This window comes from Diabrotica virgifera, chromosome 2 (assembly GCF_917563875.1).
Source record: "Diabrotica virgifera virgifera chromosome 2, PGI_DIABVI_V3a".
NCBI classification, from domain to species: Eukaryota; Metazoa; Arthropoda; class Insecta; order Coleoptera; family Chrysomelidae; genus Diabrotica; species Diabrotica virgifera.
This window is the reverse complement of record NC_065444.1, coordinates 234,089,325-234,110,041: the sequence shown is the minus strand read 5'-3', so window position 1 is coordinate 234,110,041 and position 20,717 is coordinate 234,089,325. Positions and strand designations below refer to the sequence as shown.

The following is a 20,717-nucleotide window of genomic DNA, read 5'->3' as shown; positions in this document are numbered from 1 at the left end:
GAAGTTCTGTCGGACAAAATACATGTGACGTTTTCGTGGTCTGGCCGTTCCAAATTTTTAACCTGTTCCACAATTAAAACTTTCCCTGTTTCAGTGTTCCCATATATCAAAGTTTGTCCGACTAGACACCCTTAAGCTATTAACAAATTTTCAGCTTGCTATTAATCAACTTTTTTTTCATACGCGGGATCCAGACCTATCACACCCTGTAGAATTGTAGTGATTTGACATTAAAAAATCTATTTATGTTCAAATTATTTTTGATATAGTCTAGCTATATAGAATACTACTGTTATTGTAGCACAGTGTTTAATTTTCGTAATCTTTGACCGTGTCCAAGCTATTCTAAACATCCTTCTGTAAGACTACATTTCAAATTACTGTAGCTTCTTTATAATATGTTCTTGCTTCAATGTTCAGCTTTCAAATCCCATATTGCAGTATCGAAAACATGTAGCATCTCAGAACTCTTTCGCTCGTTTCTAATCTAATATTTATATTTGTATTTATCAACCCTTTCTATCGGTACATTTCCCAAATGTATGCTTGCTTGTATATTTGTTTTCTTAGTTATTGGGTCTATTGAATAAAAAAAAGTATTTGCTTATACTTTTTCGTACTTAAGTATTTACTTAATAATAATTAAATAAAGCATTAAAGAAATCACTTTATTCAATTACTATTAAGTCAATACTTAAATATTTGTAAGTAAAAGCCAATACTTCTTTTTATTCAATAGACCCATTATCATATATTTAGTCTTTTTTACATTCATTTTTAGTCCATATTTTTCACAGAAACTATTTGCTAAATATCTTATGTTGTTAGTAGATCTTCCGTTAATTTATTATTCCTTCACTTGCACATAGTAGTGCTTCGTCAAAAATGGTTTCACTATATACTTTGAATAGTAATGGAGACATAATACATTCTTGCCTAGCTCCTCCTTTCAATTTCTTGACTGGTTTCTAGTCCAGAAAGCCACTGCGCATCCGCTAGGAAAAATATTCCGATTCAGATTTTTTGCACAATCTTACTCAAACAGGACCCCTTTTAACAAATTTGCATGTTACCAGGACCAAATGTGGGTCAAAAATTTTTTAAACTTTTTTTTTTGTTTTTTCCCAACATTTTTTTTTGGAGTGGCATGGACACCTTGTATTAATAATTATGTAAATGTTTATATTATTGAATAGAAAATTGAAGAACCTTTCAAATGAGCTAGCACACAACCCCTATTCTCATTTAAAAAAATCATCGATTACATCATCACGCCCAGATGGATGACGTCACTAGTATACAATATATGCCACAATATCGTAACTTAAAAATAAAAATCGACCTGTTTCGGGATTTTTCCTTAAAGTCGCCGGTTTACGAAATAACCAATTTATTCATTTCATTTGCACCATACTGTATACACATGCAACGGTGGAAAATAGTGTCGCGCACGCTTGATTAGCAATTAAAAAACAAAGGAGTTTTGAATATTGTATTGCAAAAAACTCTTCGGGATTTCATCAATCGATGTTTAAAGAATATCTACCTACCTTGGCAACATTCAAATTTTCAGTTTTTCACATAGTTTTTGAGGGTTAAAAATGGCCGATTTCGCAATTTTTCAAGTTTTAATGGCTTATATGTCAAAAACAATCAACTTTAGAGAAAAGTCACTAAAGACCTTTTTTGTTTGGAATGATCCAAAAAACCTAAAAAAACTTTGTTCTATGCCAAAAAAGTAACTTAGAATGTAGACTACTTTTCATGTCTTAATTTATGAAATACTTTTTCAAAATTAACAAACATGCACATTCATATCCATGCATATTTTTTGAGCTACCACATTAAAAGCAAATAACGTCTGTCTATGTTCTTGTCCGTTTCTGAACAAAATTGACTATCATCTATTCCTTCTTCCAATTTTGTATTTATACGACCATGCATTATTTTCAAGAATAATTTGAGAACATGATTTATTAATGATATTGTTATTATTCACCGCAATCTTTAGCGTTTGTAATTTTATGGATAGCACAAAAGCTGGAGAGTGACCTTTGTTTCGGCATGTGTCCTGTTTTGTACACTGTGTTAAACAAGTCTACTATAACGTGGTTTCATTACTTGTGCATTTTAAGCTTGCTACTGGGATTTGGTCTGGACTTCCTGCTTTACCAATTTTGCTGTTTTTTAATGCCATTTTAATTTCCTCTTTTAATATCTTGAAACAACTTTAGACAACGGTAATTTCGTTGTATGGTGGGGATACAAAATATTCTTCTAACAGTTCCTTCTTCAGTGATAATAATAGCAATTTAACAATATTTAACTTCACTTTCATTTTGCCATCTATTCAATATGAGTTTCATTTTTGTAATTAGTCTCACCTTGTGATTCTCGGGTAAAAGTCGTGTTTTGATTTATTTTTACTAGTGCTTCTGCTGTAATATATACGATTGTAATGTTTGGTAACACTTAGTTGAATAACCTCGACGAAACAAAATTATGGTGCACAGTGAGTACATATTATTTTTTTTAAGGACTTAATCATATTTGGATGTGGTTATTTGTTTTGTGTAAAACGAATCTTGCGTCAATTTTGAAAAAAAAAATCATTTTGGAATTTATTGTGACTTTAATGGTACCTCTTAAGGGGATAGGTACGTAGTTTCGGATCTGATGTTATTTAAATGGGATTCATTTTTTTTTCAAATCCTGAGAAAACTAATAAGTATTTTTGAAAAATTTAAACGCAGAATGAAAGATTACTTTCTTACCGAGAGCCGAAAGTCCCTGGAAACTTCTGTAATGTATATTTTAATAAATTACAGAAGTAAAAAAAATAAAATTTAGTGTGATTTTTAATTTCAAATATTTCATCAAAAGAAACTTTTTGTATATTCTAAGGGACCTTCGGCTTTCGGTTATAATGTAATCTTTCATTCTACGTTTAAATTTTTCAAAAATATTTATTAGTTTCTTCAGGATTCGAAAAAAATGAATGAATCTTCATCTTGGGGTATCGATATTGCGTCGTCTGCATAGCATAGTATTTTTACTTCTTTGTTTCCCATTCTATATCCTCTTCCTTTGTTGACGTTTTTGATGATTTCATCCATGATTAAGTTGAAGAGCAAAGGATTCAATGAGTCTTCCTGTCTTATTCCTCTGCATATATCTATAATCTATGTTCTGTAAATTGTCCATCTATTGTGACTTCCACTTTGTTGTTTTGGTAGATGTTTTTCAATAGTTTTTATGATATCTAGAGGGACTTCCATATTATACAGAAGATGGATTACATCTTTGAGTCCTACTCTGTCAAATGCTTTCTTCAAGTCAATCAGACAGAAATGCTCTACTATTATACTCTAATGATTTCTCAGTAATTTGCTTTATGACGAATATTGCATCTGTACACGATCTTCCAGTACGAAAACCCTGTTGTTCATCTGCTAAACTTAAGACATTAGGTCTTGTAAAATTTTAGTTGTAAATTTTAGGGTATTATTTAACAAGTTGATACCTCTGTAGTTTTCTGGCTGCTTTTTATCTCCTTTTTTGAATAGTAGAATTAGTTCGCTCGTTCTCCATTCTTCCGGGTATTTTATTGTGTTTTATGATTTTGTTAATTAATGTTGTTAATTGTTCTGTCATTACTGCTCCACAATATTTCAGTAATTCGTTTGGTAATCCATCCCTACCTGCAGCTTTTCTGTTCTTCAGCTTTTGGAGTGTTTTTGGAATTTCCTGTGCACTTATATTAACATCTTCATTTGTGGTAATTTCTGGTGTTTCCGGTTCTATCACCATTTGTTCTTCCTCTTCATAAAGCTTTTTTAGATAGTCAATCCATGTATCCTTTTCTATGTGTTTTGGTTCTATTAGTTCCTTTACCTCCGCTCTTTGACCTCTTATAAAGCGCCATATTTTCTTTTGGAAACCGTAAAAATCATGTTCCATTTCTTTAGAAAAACGTTCACAGTGATCATTTTTTATTCTTCTTACGACCGAATGTGTTTCGTTTCTTATAGTCTTATAATTATCGTATGCCTCTTGTATTTTAGTTGACATGTATTTTAGGTTTTGTTTTAGGATTACAAAAGTAAAATGTGATATGTTTTGTATATACATAAATGTTTATTTTAATACAGTGAGCGTATTTCAGTAAAGATATTGGAATAATGCGGTTATCAATATAATATACAGTAGAGCGTCGATTATCCGAACGTCGATCAACCGAACGACCGGTTATCCGAACTCCCGACTCCCGTGCCCCGCACTCGAGTACTGAGCAAGCGTTAGTAATTAACGCTTAAAATATCTTAAATTTTCTTCAATTGTGTATCCAAAAATATGTTGTTGCAAAGACTGCACTTTTTTGTTTAATTGCTATTTGTCATTATCAAGGTATGTATAAACAAATATACAGTTATATAAATATGGTTTTTATTCACTTGTGGATAAATATGTATGTATGACAATCTCAATTATCTGAACAAATCGGTGTTCCGAACATCCATGTCCCCCAATTAGTTCGGATAATCGACGCTCTACTGTAAATGGATAGATCCTTAATCATCTTAGATAAAACAACTCAGATGTGAACACAATAAAAACGATGACGTATGTATAAACAATAGACCTAATTTAATTTTAAACGCCATAATCACGCGAACTGTAGATGCAAAAAGTGCCCATATAAAGTAAAATCAGAGTAACTAAGGTAGGTTTTGAAATATACTAAGGCGGTTGTGAGTTCCATGTTCATTCTCCTTGGTACCTCCATGTAAATGTCAAAAATATACACTTTTCAAATTATGTTTGCAAGGTATTCGTTTCACAGAGTGTTAACACGACTTTCATTGAAAAACTAGCTAATGGGTTTGAAAATTTGAAACATCGTGAGATTTTTACAGATGGTACTAATCGAGTTGAGTTTATAACATACACTCACCGGCAAAATTAACCCATCACCTTAATAATTAGTCATTTTTGATGACTCGAATTCCCTAAGCCTGTTGTCCGATTTAAATGATTTTTTAATATGTTACAGCCTTATTCTTTAACAATATTGCTGTAATAGTATTGTTGCTAAACAGTTAAATTTTCATTGTATACCGGGTGTACCACTCAAACTGTGTTTTTTTCTCAAGGATCGCATCACAAATTATAGCTGTATTTCAAACAATTGAAAATTTCTGTATCGATTTGAAATAAATATCTTTGAGCAGGTAAAGGTTTTACTGAATACAAATAGAATATCTACCCTAATAATACAGAAGACCGCCGATCCCGAGCGAACTGAACCGATCGTAAGTTCCAGTACTTGGCATCAATGTCGGTGTCCAGAGAATGACATTTTGTGAAGATTAAAATATGCTGTACGTGCTGCCATCTACTCAAAGAATTGTTAAACGTTAGTTTATTTAAATGCCACCCATTTTAACTGCGGGGCGAACATACCCTCTTAATGGCGGTACAGACTCGCTTTTGTTATATTTTATTTAATTATAGAGTAATTTCCACATACTAACATATTTCTCAAATTGGGCTCTGTACCGCCATTCTTTACTATATTACGAATATGTGTGCCAAATATCTCAACAAAATAATCAAAAATTAAAGCTGCAGTCTTGGAACGCGTTTTCCGTTTTGATAACGCGCAGATGTAGCCTCTTAATGCCAGAATATATTTTTTACCAAAATAGTCAAAACACCGGAAGTCTTAAAAATCATATTGTTTATTCTTCCGGTGTACCTGTAACCTGTAACATTATTTGATGTTTTTTGCGTCTAAGAATGATAAATTTCAACGTAACTGTATTCATAATTACAACTTTTTACACGCCTACATCACATGTGAATGAACTAATGATTCACTGACAAATCGGGAGTAAAGACATCTAGTAAAACGTTGTGTTATTAATTATTACAGTCCACTGGTATATATTGAGTTTAAAATACGTGTAGAGAAAACTAATATTAGTAACTAAAATTAAAAGCAGTTTCTTCAAACACTGATTATCTTTTAAGAATCGTACTTTCTAAACTATTCCACAGATTCCACAAACTATTCCGAGAACTATCGTTCTCGATTCCACAGGTAAATAAAATTCTTTCTAATTTTTTTCAGGGTTTTCTAAAGTTTTACACAAATAGACTGGTATGTGCTTAGGTTATAAACAAAGTATCCCAACTTCATTCTTGAAGATATTCTTCTTTAGCGGCGAATCGATTGAGGGTAAAATTTGATTGATCCGCGCGCATGCGCACACCGACAGTATGGTATTAGTTGTTATACGGGCTCTGATTGGGTGTTGAAATTTTGAAATGATCTGTCAATAATTGTTCAATATGGAGGTTATCGGTAAACAAAAATATTGTATAATATTAGTTTTTATTGATGTGTGGACAGAAATAAAATCAAATTTATAATTATAGTGACTTTTTAAATAGTTTTGAAAAGCCGCAGGTACGTAATTCTAAATGTTTCAGTTGGAAATACCTAATAGTTTCAATACCTATCCATTTGGAAAATGTAAACAAAATAATGTAGTTACCTATTAGTAGGCAATGCTTTAATTTACATAATCTGATTACGAACAAACTTTCTACAAATCTTCATCTCATATATCGTTTTCTTACTCTATATTTTGTTGTATTTTATTTCGACAAAAATCAAACTAATAATTTTATTAAATTCATATAAATTTATGGTGTAAACGTTTAGTTTGTGTATATTCCCACATGACGTATACGAGAGTTTGGTGCAGTTTGAAATGGCGTCAACTTTCGTACGGCGCGGTAGACGTGAAGTGGGTTCAAGCCCCAAGCAAGTTATTATTTTTTTATTTTTTTTTTATAGATTTTATGATTGTAAGTATATTATTATATAATTTTTGAAGATATTCTTCTTTTTTGAAAGTGGTAGATAAGAAAGTTAGTTTGATTTTTAAATAAAATAAGTACAAATAACCTTTTAAGTATATTTACTTCGTTTAAATTACCTATTATATAATAGAAGAATATCTTCTTACGTGCGTACAAAGTACACACACATTCTTTTTTGTTAACCATGGTAGAATTATTTTATTTCTAAATTAAATTATCATATTAAGTGCAATTCAAAGAATATCGAAAAATAAGCCAACGCGGCGGCAAATTTTTGCAGATACCTAAAAAAATGGATTTTGCGTTGGACTTCAGAACTCGTCACTGAAACAAAAAAAATCAAAAAGAGTTTATTAGCACTTGAGTTTCTCGATGTAACGACTTTTTTGATTTTTAACGATTTTTGAGTTTTTGGTATCACTTGGAAGTAAAATATGTATAACGAAATTTTTTGTACAAAAAAAGGATGACAATAAACATAATTATTAATATAAATAAAAAATATCTCGACAGCGTTACCTCACGAAATATGTAAAGAAAATCTATGCAAAATTTCAGGTGGATCGGTCTAGTAGTTTTTGACTTACAATGTCCACCGCCTTTCAAAAAAGCTGTTTTGAGCTGTTCTGTCAATTTGTCTTTGTTTTTGTTTGTCAACTCGTAAAGTGATGCATACCGGAATACGTTTTTGAATCGCGGAGTAATCTACAAAAGTGAAGGGGAACAGCTGTTAAACGTTTCTCACTATGCTCAAGCGCGCTGGCGCTAAGCCTCTGCAAAGCAAGTCGAAGGTATGGATATTCAACATACAGAGTGAGTTTTATGTATGGAAACACTCAATTATCTCGAAAACGGCTTGAACGAGTTTTATAGATTTTAATAGGTAGAAGTTTTCTAATGCGGCCGATATTACAGTGCTAATTACATTGGTGTCAGATCTTCCGTTTTTCTGGAAATCTAATGAATTTTCTTCGAATGGAATACTTGGTATATTTTTTCTTAATACTTGGAAGTAATATATTATACTTGGAAGTCCTTAACAAATACTGATTGAATCCTGTATAAAAGGTATATTTAAAAACCCTCAAAAGGGCCACATCAAAATCACATAACTAGTTTTCCACTGGTTTACCAGTCATCATCAGTTCTTACCTAAAATGAATATAACCTGATAAAATAATACAAAGATATTGAAATTTTGACTAGGGTTAAAAAATTATCAGTTATACTCACGTGCAATGTACATGCTAACCACCAAGATAGTATTTAACAAAAATAGTATTTTTACAAAATAGTACATTGCACGTGAGTATAACTGATAATTTTTTAACCCTAGTCAAAATTTCAATATCTTTGTAATATTTTATCAGGTTATATTCATTTTAGGTAAGCACTGATGATGACTGGTAAACCAGTCGAAAACTAGTTATGTGGTTTTGATGTGGCCCTTTTGAGGGTTTTTAAATATACCTTTTATACAGGATTTTACTGTTTTTTTTTTGTATTACATGGTATACAGCCAACCACAGGAAAACTTTTTCCTTGTGAATTTTTAAATACTGATTATTTTTGATGTTATATTCCCTATACCTAAATGCCACAATTTCGGAGTTATTGCTACATGTATTAAAAAAAAAATCTAAAATTATAAAAATCAATTTTTTCGGCCTGGGTAAATATTGTTTTAGGTTGTTTGGATCATTGGGAATAAAAAAGATCTTTTATAATTTTTCTCTAAAATTAATCGTTACCGTGTTATATACAATTTAAAACTGAAAAAAATCGAATAATGATGATTTTCAAGGTTAAAAAACGCAAATAAAAAATATTATTTTTGAAACTGCGAAGTACTCCAATTCAAGTTCAACCCTTATTTTATCAGCTACCGATAAGTAGTTTGAGCTTGTTTCATTTAAATCATTGTTTTTTAGTTGTTAATGCAGCCCGATCGCCCGTCCTCTCATATGCACTTCATTAACAATTAAAAAGCAATGTTTTAGAATAGAATAAAATGAGCCAAAAAGTCTTATGGCAATCTATTAGACGAAGAGTTGAGCTTTAATTTAGTTACTTTTTCAAAAATTATATTTTTTACTTGTGTTTTTGAACCTTAAAAATCGTCATTATTCGATTTTTTTCAGTTTTGAATTGTTTATTACTCGAAAAAGATTAATTTTATGGAAAAATTACAAAATACCTTTTTTGTTCTAAATGATGAAAAGAACGTAAAATAATGTCTACCCGGACCGAAAAAAATAATTTTTATAATTTGTTTAAAAATTTTTTTAATAACTATCAATAACTCCGAAATTATCGCATTTAGGTATAGGGAATATAACATGAAAAATAATCAGTATTTCTTAAGGACTTCAAAACGCAAAAAATATACAGGGTATTCCATTTGAAATAAGAAAGTTCATTCTATTTCCAGAAAAACGGAAGATCTGACAACAATGTAATTAGCACTGTAATATCGGCCGCATTAGAAAATTCACACCTACCAAAATCTATAAAAATCGTGCAAGCCGTTTTCGAGATAATTGAGTGTTTCCATACATAAAACTCACTCTGTACTGCTGAACTTCTCTGTGTCAAAAGAACGTTATTCTTTTGGTATTTTCAGTGGCAGTGGTAAGTGGCATTTTCAGTTTTGGAAAGACAAAAAGGTCTTAGGATGTTATGCCCTGGCGAAGTGGTATCATCTTATGTTTTGCCACAAAAGTGTTGCGCTAGGTTTGATGAATATGGTGACGCATTATCTGGATATAAAACCAGTCGCTAAACAAATTACAGCTCTCTTCTTACTGTTTTTCACAAGCGTTTTGGATATTGGTCATAAAATTCTTTGACTTTTTGAACTCTTGTGAGGTATTCATTGTCGTCAATGGTGATAATCGAAAAGACAACAATGAGAAGGACGCTCTGGTGGTATTTTCGTTACGCTCGTCGTTTTATGACGGTTATTATTGTAATACAGAATATACTATACTAAACTCTGTTTTTAAACCAGGAGGAGTATTCAAATTTACCGCGCCCTAATTCTTATTTATAATGGGTCCAACCTCAGGCAAGTTTATTCCGCTGTTATGAAATTTTGACACTAATGACATTTATGAAATTTTGACACTATTGGCATTTCATAGGTTAATTCAGTTATATCAGCGGTTTTTGTGTTTTCTGCGTTATTCCTTTAATTTTTACATTTTCAGTCTGCTTTTATATAAAAAACGGGCCTTTTTAGAATTCTTTAGCGACGTTTTAGTATTCACTGTGTGCAAGTACTTCGAGGGGATACGAGAAACGATCGTGCGCGAATAGCGGAGAAATCTTGCAACTTTCTTAAATAATTCATTGTCAATTGAAATTGTCAAATTGACGTATATTTCATATCTACTGTCAATGAAGAAGAAAAATTATACACTGGCAGGCAAAAAATTTAGGTCACTAGATGAATTATACACGTTTGATGCCTCGAATTTCCTAAACCTGTAGTCCGATTTGGGTGATTTTTTTAGTATCTTATAGCTTTATTATTTAAGAATCTCAGTGTATTAGTATTAATATTGTTGCTAAACAGATAAATGCCATTTTATACCATGTGTAACAATCACACTGTGTTTTTCCTTAAAGTTCGGAACACTTTGAGGAATATTATAGCATAGATTAAATATTGAAATTAAAGCTCAATTGTAGCCTTAGGCTTTCTCAACATTTTCTTTTTTGACTCATTTGCTTATATTGGATAATAAAAAAGTTAGGTACTTTAACAACTAGCCATGTTCTTCATCAATTCAGGGTGTTTCTAAATAAGTGCGACAAACTTTAAGGAGTAATTCTGCATGAAAAAATAATGACTGCTTTATAAACATATGTCCACAAATGCTTCGTTTCCGAGATACGGGATGTTGAATTTTTTCTTACAAACTGACAGTTTATTTGTTGCTCTAAAACCGGTTGAGATATGCAAAGGAAATTTGGTAGGTTCTAAGAGATAGTTATTGCGTATTTTTTGGCATACAGATAAGAATTTTATATTCACCATTGGCGTGCATACGGGTATAAATATTTTAGATACATCCCGTATGCACGCCAATGGTGAATATAAAATTCTTTATTGTATGTCAAAAAATGCGCAATAACTACCTCTTAAAACCTACCAAATTTCAGTTGCATATCTTAACCGGTTTTAGAGCAACAAATAAACTGACAGTTGGTAAGAAAAAATTCAACATCCCGTATCTCGGAAAGGAAGCATTTGTGATCATATGTTTATAAAACAATAAGTCATTATTTTTTCATGCAGAATTTCCCCTTAAAGTTTGTCGCACTTATTTAGAAACACCCTGTATTGATGAAGAACATGGCTAGTTGTTAAAGTACCTAACTTTTTTATTATCCAACATAAGCAAATGAATAAAAAAAGAACATGTTAAGAAAGCCTAAGGCTACAATTGAGTTGTAATTTCAATATTTTATCTATGCTATAATATTCCACAGAGTGTTCTGAACTTTAAGGGAAAAAACACAGTATGATTGTTACACCCGGTATAATATGACCTTTACCTGTCTAGCAACAATATTAACACATTGAGATTTTTGAATAATAAAGCTATAACATACTAAAAAAATCACTCAAATCGGACAACAGGTTTAGGAAATTCGAGGCATCAAACGTGTATAATTCATCTAGTGACCTAAATTTTTTGCCCGCCAGTGTATGTTGATATATTATCAATTACATAATTTATATGATATGCAATTATTACATAAAAGTAAATTTAATTAATTGTATTTTGCTTGTAATAGTGCATTTTAATAATTAATTTTATTTACTACATACAATTGTTTACCTTTTAAGAGGATCGGTACGTATTTTCGGCTGCAATGCTATTCAAATGGGGATTCATTTTTTTCGAATCCTGAGAAAGCTAATAAGTATTTTTGAAAAGTTTAAACGCAGAATGAAAGATTACGTTATTACCGAGGGCCGAAAGTCCCTGAGAACTTCTATAATGTTTATTTTAATAAGTTACAGGGGTGAAAATCTAAGAGAAAATGTAATGTGATTTTTAATTTCAAATATCTCATTCGAAAGAAACTTCTTATATATTCTAAGGGACTTTCTGCCCTCGATAATAATTTATTCTTTCATTTTGTGTTTAAATTTTAAAAAAATATTTATTAGTTTTTTCAGGATTCGAAAAAAATGGACACCATGTCCGTGGAAATCGAACATTCGCTATCTTTGTCATACAACGCACTCATTCGAATATGCCAAGACTCAAGACAGTGACAGATAGAGATGTGTCCGACCCGCTATTTTGATATAGCAGTTCATTCTGCTACTGCTTTAACGCTTTTACGATGATAATAAAATCAATCGAAGATTTGTTTATTAAATAGTATTGATAGTGTATTTGAATAATAATAATTGATTTAAGGCGTACAATTAATAAAAAGTTATTTATTGTTTATATGTTATTTATGAAAAATTCAAGTATTTCAAGTCATTAAAGTTCAAATAAAAGTATTATTTTATAAGAGTTTGTTCGATAACCGTAAATAGGTACGAGTTTAGCTATAAAGTAAAGTGCCCATGGTGGCATAAAATGTAGTAAATGCTAATGCTTCAAGTACGTACTACATTTTTGAAGATTTTACTACAGCATTTGCTTTTCTCCGTAGTACTTGCTATTATTTACCAGCCTACATAGAAGAATGTACTACGCTTTTGAAGTATGTGCTTGTTTAGTAGTATTTTGCTTCAGTTTAAGTGAAGTTGGTGGGTGGACGTCTTCGGCGTAGGTATTTTTTTGTTACAATATGGCAGCATTTATGAATGTGTGTCATAGAAAAATTTATAAACTAAGAAGAAGATTCTTAATTTTTGGGGTCATTCTTTTATCAAATAAAATTTAATAATTGTGAAGAAGATTAACAAATAACAATTGTTCATTTTTATCCTCGCGTAACTCTTTTGTCGCTTCGGATCTGAGTCACTCATTTTTATTCATGTACAATTCTAATAATTTGGTACGTAAAAATGTGAATTCACAAATCACAAGCACATGGAAAACTAATTACATCACGATTGGTGTAATGCAGACACGGCTGGCGCTACGCTTTGTAGTAGATACTTCTGGTCAGTAGTAGGTACTTCTGTTGTGTAGTAAGTTCTTCTCAACAAAAGCACCTACTTTTATGTAAAAGAAAATGCTACAAAGTAGAGTGACTATTTGCTGAAGCATTAGCATCTACTACGTTTTATGCATTCCGCCCATTTTCTTGAGTGAATTATTAAATGTTGACTTCATATTTTAATAAAGATGATTTTGAGATTTTATAATTAAAGGCTTCGCTTTTTACGGAGAGTTTTAACGGTTTTTTTTCTCGAAGAAAAATAATAAAATTATATTTTCGGCTCCCTTTCCTAAGTGACTTCTCTATTGAGGTTGGCGGTCACTATGGCAAATTTCTCTCTATTCTGGGCTTGATGAATTAAGTCATTTCCTGTTGTGTGGGTCCAATCTCTGATGTTTCGGAGCCAAGATTTTTTCTTTCTTCTTTAAATCCCTTTTACCTTCGATCTTGCCATCTAATATTACCTGGAGCTGCTCAAATTCCCTATGGCGCATTATGTGTCCTAGACATGACGTCTATCTAATTTTGATAGTATTGACCAGATGAGGACGTGTGTTTATTATTTTCAGTAATTTTTCATTCGTGTCATTTTCAATCCTACCATTTATTAAAGGTTATCCAAGAACATTCAAAAACTGAACGAAACCGAAATAGCCATCTCTACCTTTCTAATGACAATGTCACTGTCAACCTAATGTTTACATCTGCAGTTTCCATACCAGAGAGAATTTTACTACACGTAATTTGCCGTATAAAGACAGAAACAGTAGGGATAGCCGTAAAATATTTGCGACCAATATGATTGGCTAATATAATTAAAAGTGCGAAAAATGTTGCCGAGCTATGAAACCAGGTGTCGCTTTTCGAAATAGCACGGTCCCAATAATATAATATTTATGGATTACCGTCGAAGGCCGATATGATCCACCAAAAAAGAAGATGTAAGTATTTGGTGATTTCTTTAGTGACTTTCCTGGGTGTGAATCTGTCTTTTTAGTTTACTCCTCCTGGTTTAAAAACAAGGTATAATAGCTGTCATAGGAGGCAGATAATATTGTCAGTGAATTTTTCAGTGACGTATTGTCAAGGTTATTTCCTATGTCAGTGTCACGCGATCAAATGATTTAAACAAAATGGACAAAACAGACATTTTAAACTTTCTGTCCTTCCTCGATGATATGCAATATGAATTATCCTTTCTGGTTTCAGCGTCAGAAGAGCCTCCATCTCCTCAAGAAGCGACGCAAGCAGTCCCTGCCAGTGGCGGCCCCTCAGGTCCTGGAGCTGATTCCGAAAGTGATGACAGCGAGGTGGGAAGATTACAAGCTCTCTTGGAAGCCAGGGGATTACCACCACATCTCTTCGGCGCGCTTGGTCCTAGAATGCAACAAATGCTACACAGAAGTATGGGCACAAACAGTTGTAAGTAAATTTATCTTCAGAAATTCATGATCACACCTTCTTAATCCCTTTCATAGTACATTAACAATTAAATAAAATCGTGTAATCTTGTGTTAGTGTAACCGAATAATACTACACTTCCTGCTTTTGTATTGGTTCTTGTCTTACGTAATAACTTATTTAATAATTTTTACTGATTAAATACTACTTCTTTTTTGTAAAGTACTGACCTTAATACTTAATGAGCTTAATAGAAATCATTCTATTGTTAGTTGTGGAATATATTGTTTATTCTTTTTGGTGCCACCTTCAGTTATTATCCTCCGTTAATTTTAATTTTAGATTGACTGAATTTTATCTTCACCATTTGTATTGCTTCTTTCCAAGATTTGCTCTTATTTTGTAATATCTCTGTTACGTCGCTCTCCATTCTTTTATTGGTCTGCCACTTATGTTTGTTGGTTCCCTCCCTATCGATTTAGCTTGTCTACACTATTTTCACTTGTCGTTACTGTCCATCCATGTTATTTGTTAATTTTTTCTACTTTATTGTGTCAAGTAACGGTTTAACTTTAAGGGGAAAGCGCAAAATGTCGCCTGTCAAAATTTACAATATGTTTTAAATGTATTCACTTTTTTCGAATCCTTCATAGCTTCTTCTCACCTTTACGTCTCTTATCCAGCCCCTCTCTGTTTGTTGCACCGTAGTATAGTCAATAATTGACTGTTCGTTTCTGGATATGACCTTTCTTGTGATCTTATGTATGGTTTTGTGTTGGAAATGTCTATTCATGATTATCCTGATATTGTCTAAACAGAATTAGAGTAATAGTTTTCCAATGTTGTTGATTTTGTCCTCTCCGTATGGTCCTGTAACATCATTATTTATCTTCTTCTTCGTCTAGCCATTCACGTCCACATCTGAACATAAGCCTCTTCAAGTCTTCCTTTCCATTGTTTTTTCTTGTTCGCTACTTGTAGCCAATTTTTCCCGGCAGTCCGTTTCAGATCATCTGTCCATCTCATAGGAGGTCTGCCTCTGGGTCTTTTGTGTTGGTATGGTCTCCAGGTTAGAATTGTTCTGTGTCATTTGTTTAGATCGCTCCTAGCTACATGTCCAGCGTATTCCCATTTCAATTTTAATAATTTTTGTACCACATCGGTGACTTTGGTTTTCTGTCTTATCCATGTGTTTGTTTTCCTGTCCTTAAGTGATATGCCAAGCATTGCTCTTTCCATCGCATGTTGAGTGACTCGTGAGTATATTCATATTATTTTTTTGTGATTGTCCATGTTTGTGCCCCATATGTTAATATCGGAATAATGCATGCATCAGAAATTTTAGATCTAAGATGTAGTTAAATTTACTGATTTCTGAGTATATAGTTTAGTTTGCCGAATGCTGCCCATGCTAACTTTCTTCTTCTTTTTATTTCTTTCGTTTGAATTTCCCTAATTAGTATTATTTTTTGTCCTAAGTATATATGCTTCAACTTTTTCTATAACTTTGTCGTTTATTATTGTCACGGTTTCTTCGCAGTGCATGACTTTTGTTTTGTTTAAATTCATTTTCAGTCCTATTTTAGAAGATTCCGTGTGTAGTTCTAAAAGCATGGTTTGCAGTTCTTGTAGGTCAGTGGCTATCAGGATTATGTCATCCGCAAATCGTAGATTACTGAGGTAGCGGCCATTGATGTTCATTTCCTTATATTTCCAATTTAGGTTCTTAAAAACGTCCTCTAAAACTAAGGTGAACAGTTTGTGTGATAGAGTGTCTCCCTGTTTGACTCCCCTCTTTAATGGTACATACATCATTATTTATCTATAACAAATTAATTGAAAAATGCATGATAAAAAAATTTAACAAAAAAAATATTGTTGCAGCCGTAGCTAGAGCCCAAGCACTTATTCCTGGTCTTCAAGCGACTGGAGATGAAGGTCAACAACTGCAAGCTGTAATTGAAATGTGTCAAGTATTGGTAATGGGCAACGAGGAAATACTAACAGGATTCCCTGTAAAACAAGTTGTTCCAGCTCTTATCAATTTACTAGGAATGGAACATAATTTTGATATCGTAAGTTCTCTTTGCATTTCTAATTTACTGAACATAAGATTTTCTGGCTACTTTTTCTGCCGGAATGGATCTAGGACCGATCCATTTAGACAACTTTCAAACTAGAACGTAGTAGTGCGCTAATGTAAGTCTGATTAGATTCAGATAAAATTGGGAGTCGAATGTCAAAAAATCGAAACAATAAAAAATAAAGCACTTGAGAAGCACTGGTTATCTTCGTATATATTGGTCATGGAATATGGAATGTTAGATTAATGAACTTCCACTTTCATTGCGCAGAGAACACTTAAGTGAGAAGTTTATAGGTTAACTCGCCCACAATGTGTATTTATTTTAACCTTGTATTAGAGAAAGGCATGAGGTCGGCCGAAATAAAAAGTCTTCTACTTTAAAATGTATAATACATGTCTGAATTGCCGATATAAATGAGTCAGATTAAATAAAGTATTAGAAGAATTTTTTACTAAGCAACAACATTGTTGTTTACTTTAGTATTATTTTGTATTTTGACGATACCCGACTTGGGCTTCGAAACGTTAATAAAATCATTTTTTTGGTAAAATTGTGGCTTATTTTCCATTGAAAATAGTTGATTATAAGCTTATAAAATCAAAAAATCTTACAAGAAGTTCAAAGATCAAAATCTATAAATCCATCGTCAGACCTGTACTAAGGTATGGATGCGAAACGTGGACCATGACTAAATCAAACAAAGAAAATCTCAGACGTTTTGAATGAAAAATACTTCGGACCTCACCACAACGTCACTACAAACCAGTATAGGATCAGAACCAATATCGAATTAAACGCACTCTACAATGACCCTGATATTGTCCAAGAAATGAAATCACAGCAACTAAGGGCCAGGCCACGTGCACAGACTTCATAACGACAGACTTGTTAGACTGGTATGGGAGGAGACTCCTACAGGCAAAAGACCACTCTGACGTCCGAGAATGCGATGGAGAGATAACATCCAAGCAGATCTCCGGAAAATGAACATTCCATTTGACCCTAGGTTGATGGAAGACCGAACAAATTGAAAAAAGTTGTACAGTCAGCCAGCACCCATCCAGGGTTGTACGCTACGTGATAATAATGACAATGTGGGTTGGTGGTAAACCTTACTATTTGGACTCTTAGATAGCAACTCAGTTTCTGTTAAATAGAAAAAGTAATATAATAGTTTTAAATGTAGATACTAACCCTATCTTCTCTAAGGAGAGGACTTCAACCAACTCCAACTGGACTGTCAAACCAATTGACTGGCCAGTTGGTTGCTAAAACCAGTGACAATAAAACAAACAGATACACACAGATATTATTACATTGATAATGTTGTCTTTTTGTAGATGAACCATGCTTGTCGAGCTCTTACCTATATGATGGAAGCTTTACCAAGATCGTCAGCGGTTGTAGTGGATGCTGTCCCTGTATTTCTAGAAAAATTACAAGTCATTCAATGCATGGATGTAGCAGAGCAGTCTCTAACTGCATTAGACATGTTATCTCGGAGGCATTCAAAAGCTATACTCCAAGCTGTAAGTACTTCTTAATTTTTTATATTCATACTAGTCCATGTGGTGAGACCGCTCCCGTCTGAAAAACATTTCTAATTCGGTTTCTCTGCGGATTCGTATTCAAAAATGTCCCCTTTAAACAAATCTGAAGGGTGCCGGACGGAATTATTGGGCAGAAATTGTTTAAACAATTTTTTTAAACAAATACAAAAAATCTCCTTTGTTGCTCTACTAGTACATATATTTTTAGATTTTTTGGGTCATTTTAAACAAGAAAGATTCTTGTGATTTTTCTCAAAAATTGTCAGTTTTTGAGTTACGGGCGATTTAAAATCTAAAAAAATGCGAAAATACGCATTTTCGAGGCTTAAAAACTCATATTTAAATTCGTATTTTTAAGGGTGCCAATAACTTGGATTAAAGTTTAAACATTCCTTTTCAAGATTCCGAAGAGTGATCGGGTCTAACTTCAATTTAGACCGTAGTTTTTTAATTGTTAATTACGCATGTCCATCCGATTTTTTGGCCGGTGCGGCGCGCTCTATTTCTAAAATCTCCTATTTTCCTCCGAAAAATATATTTTGTAGATTTTTTGGGACATTCTAAATAAAATAAGTTTCTTGACATTTTTCTCAAAAGTTACTATTAGTTTAAAAGTTACTAGTTTTAAAGTTATAAGCGATTTAAAATGCGAAATTGTGTTTTTTTTTTTTGTCATTTTTCGGATTTTAAATCGCTTATAACTTTAAAACTATTAACTTTTGAGAAAACTGTCGAGAAACTTATTTTATTTAGAATGTCCCAAAGAATCTAGAAAAAATATTTTTCGGAGGAAAATAGGAGATTTTTGAAAATAGTGTTTAGACCCGATCACTCTTCGGAATCTTGAAAAGGAATGTTAAAACTTTAATCCAAGTTATTGGCACCCTTAAAAATAATAATTTAAATATGAGTTTTTAAGCCTCGAAAATGCGTATTTTCGCATTTTTTAGATTTTAAATCGCCTATAACTCGAAATCTGTCAATTTTTGAGAAAAATCACAAGATACCTTTCTTGTTTAGAATGACCCAAAAAAACCTAAAAATACATTTTTTGGGGCAAAAAGATAATTTTGAATTTGTTTAAAAAAATTGTTTAAACAATGTCTGTCCAAAAATTCCGTCCGGTAACCTTCGGATTTGTTTAAAGTGGACATTTTTGAATATGAATCCGCAGAAAAACCGAATTAGAAATGTTTTTTAGACGGAAGCGGTCTCACCACATGGAGTATACATAGTTGAGAAAAATTGTAAAATCATAATTTATATTTTGTTTTTCTTCTTTTAGAGAGGAGTATCAGCTTGCCTAACGTACCTCGACTTTTTCTCAATAAATGCTCAACGTAATGCACTGTCAATCACTGCTAACTGTTGCTTAAATCTATCTTCAGAGGAGTTTCAGTACGTTCAAGATTCATTACCCCTTCTAGCATCCAGATTGACACAACAAGACAAAAAGTGTGTGGAAAGTGTATGCCTAGCCTTTTCGCGTCTAGTTGACAGTTTTCAGCTAGAACCTTCTCGACTTCAGGAAATAGGTATGTATGTATAGCAGTATTTTAAAATGTTCCTGATATAGTCGATTCGCTAATCTGTGACACAACTGTCTACACTACAATCACAATAAAAATGCACTGTATAGAAATAAACAAACCAAGACACGTTGAATGTTTGAGGAGCACTCCCAAATCATGATTTGGGGGTGCTCCTCGTGCTTGTTTATTTCTAATGTATCTTTATTGTGATTTTAGTGTAGACAGTTGTGTCTCAGATTAGCGAATCGCCTATATGTATTGTATATGGAATAACATATACTTTTGCTAGAATCTCGCAATTTTTCTTTCTTTTCCTTCTCCTTTTTCTTCTTCATCCTCTTTATAAGTAATTATGCTTGTTCATTGGCGGATTTATACCTGTACGGAAGGTTGTTACTCCATCTTTTGAATACCGCCGTATTCTGAAGATCAATTGGGTGAAAAGACTCACAAACGAAAGGGTTTTGCAACGTTTAAATAAAAGTTGTGAAGTAGTGAACACTGTTAAAAGGCGTAAATTTTAATACTTTGGTCATGGAATGCGTCACCCAGAAATGACATACTTCACCTTGTCATGCAAGGTAAAATACTGGGAAAAAGAAGTGTGGGCGGCAATACAACTTGTTGGCTTAAAAACCTACGCCAATGGTTTGGGAAAACTAGCACTGAACTATTTCGTGCGGCTGTAAATAAAATAATGATTGCTAGTGACACAATCAATGTTCAAATTTGAATCAAATTTAATTATGGTGACACACAGATAATGATTGTAATAATTATTGTGCTGTGCATTTTTATTTTCGGCTTGCGATTCTAAAAATAGAACTCTAAAAGCACGGTATCATTTATCCTATTTAAATTGAAATTTAATCCAGAGCCCTGAATAAGAACAAAAATTATTTACATAAAAAAATGCGATGGTGGCATTATCGCAATGCTCAAACAAAATGAACTGATGACTAAATTTTTACTTATATAGTCAATATAACTATAACTATAAGCATTGTAAACAATGCCTGCTAGCGGTAAGACGTGTGTTGCTTGCTCTGACAATTTTATAGTGAATACAAAATTTATAATTTGTGATTTTTGTAATAAATATTATCACCTTCACT

The 20,717-nt window shown here is 32.4% G+C and overlaps 1 protein-coding gene across 4 annotated transcripts in view; it reads left to right on the top strand.

Annotated features, from left to right (window-relative positions):
• Positions 1–20,717, top strand: part of LOC114348372 (E3 ubiquitin-protein ligase TRIP12) — a 249,767-nt gene that overhangs the window by 136,551 nt on the left and 92,499 nt on the right. For all 4 annotated transcript variants that reach the window (XM_028298962.2, XM_050643127.1, XM_028298954.2 and 1 more), the window contains 4 exons: positions 14,242–14,454; positions 16,318–16,508; positions 17,861–18,049; positions 19,356–19,605. In XM_028298962.2, the coding sequence (XP_028154763.1) occupies positions 14,242–14,454; positions 16,318–16,508; positions 17,861–18,049; positions 19,356–19,605 (843 nt within the window). The remainder of the gene's footprint in view (positions 1–14,241; positions 14,455–16,317; positions 16,509–17,860; positions 18,050–19,355; positions 19,606–20,717) is intronic.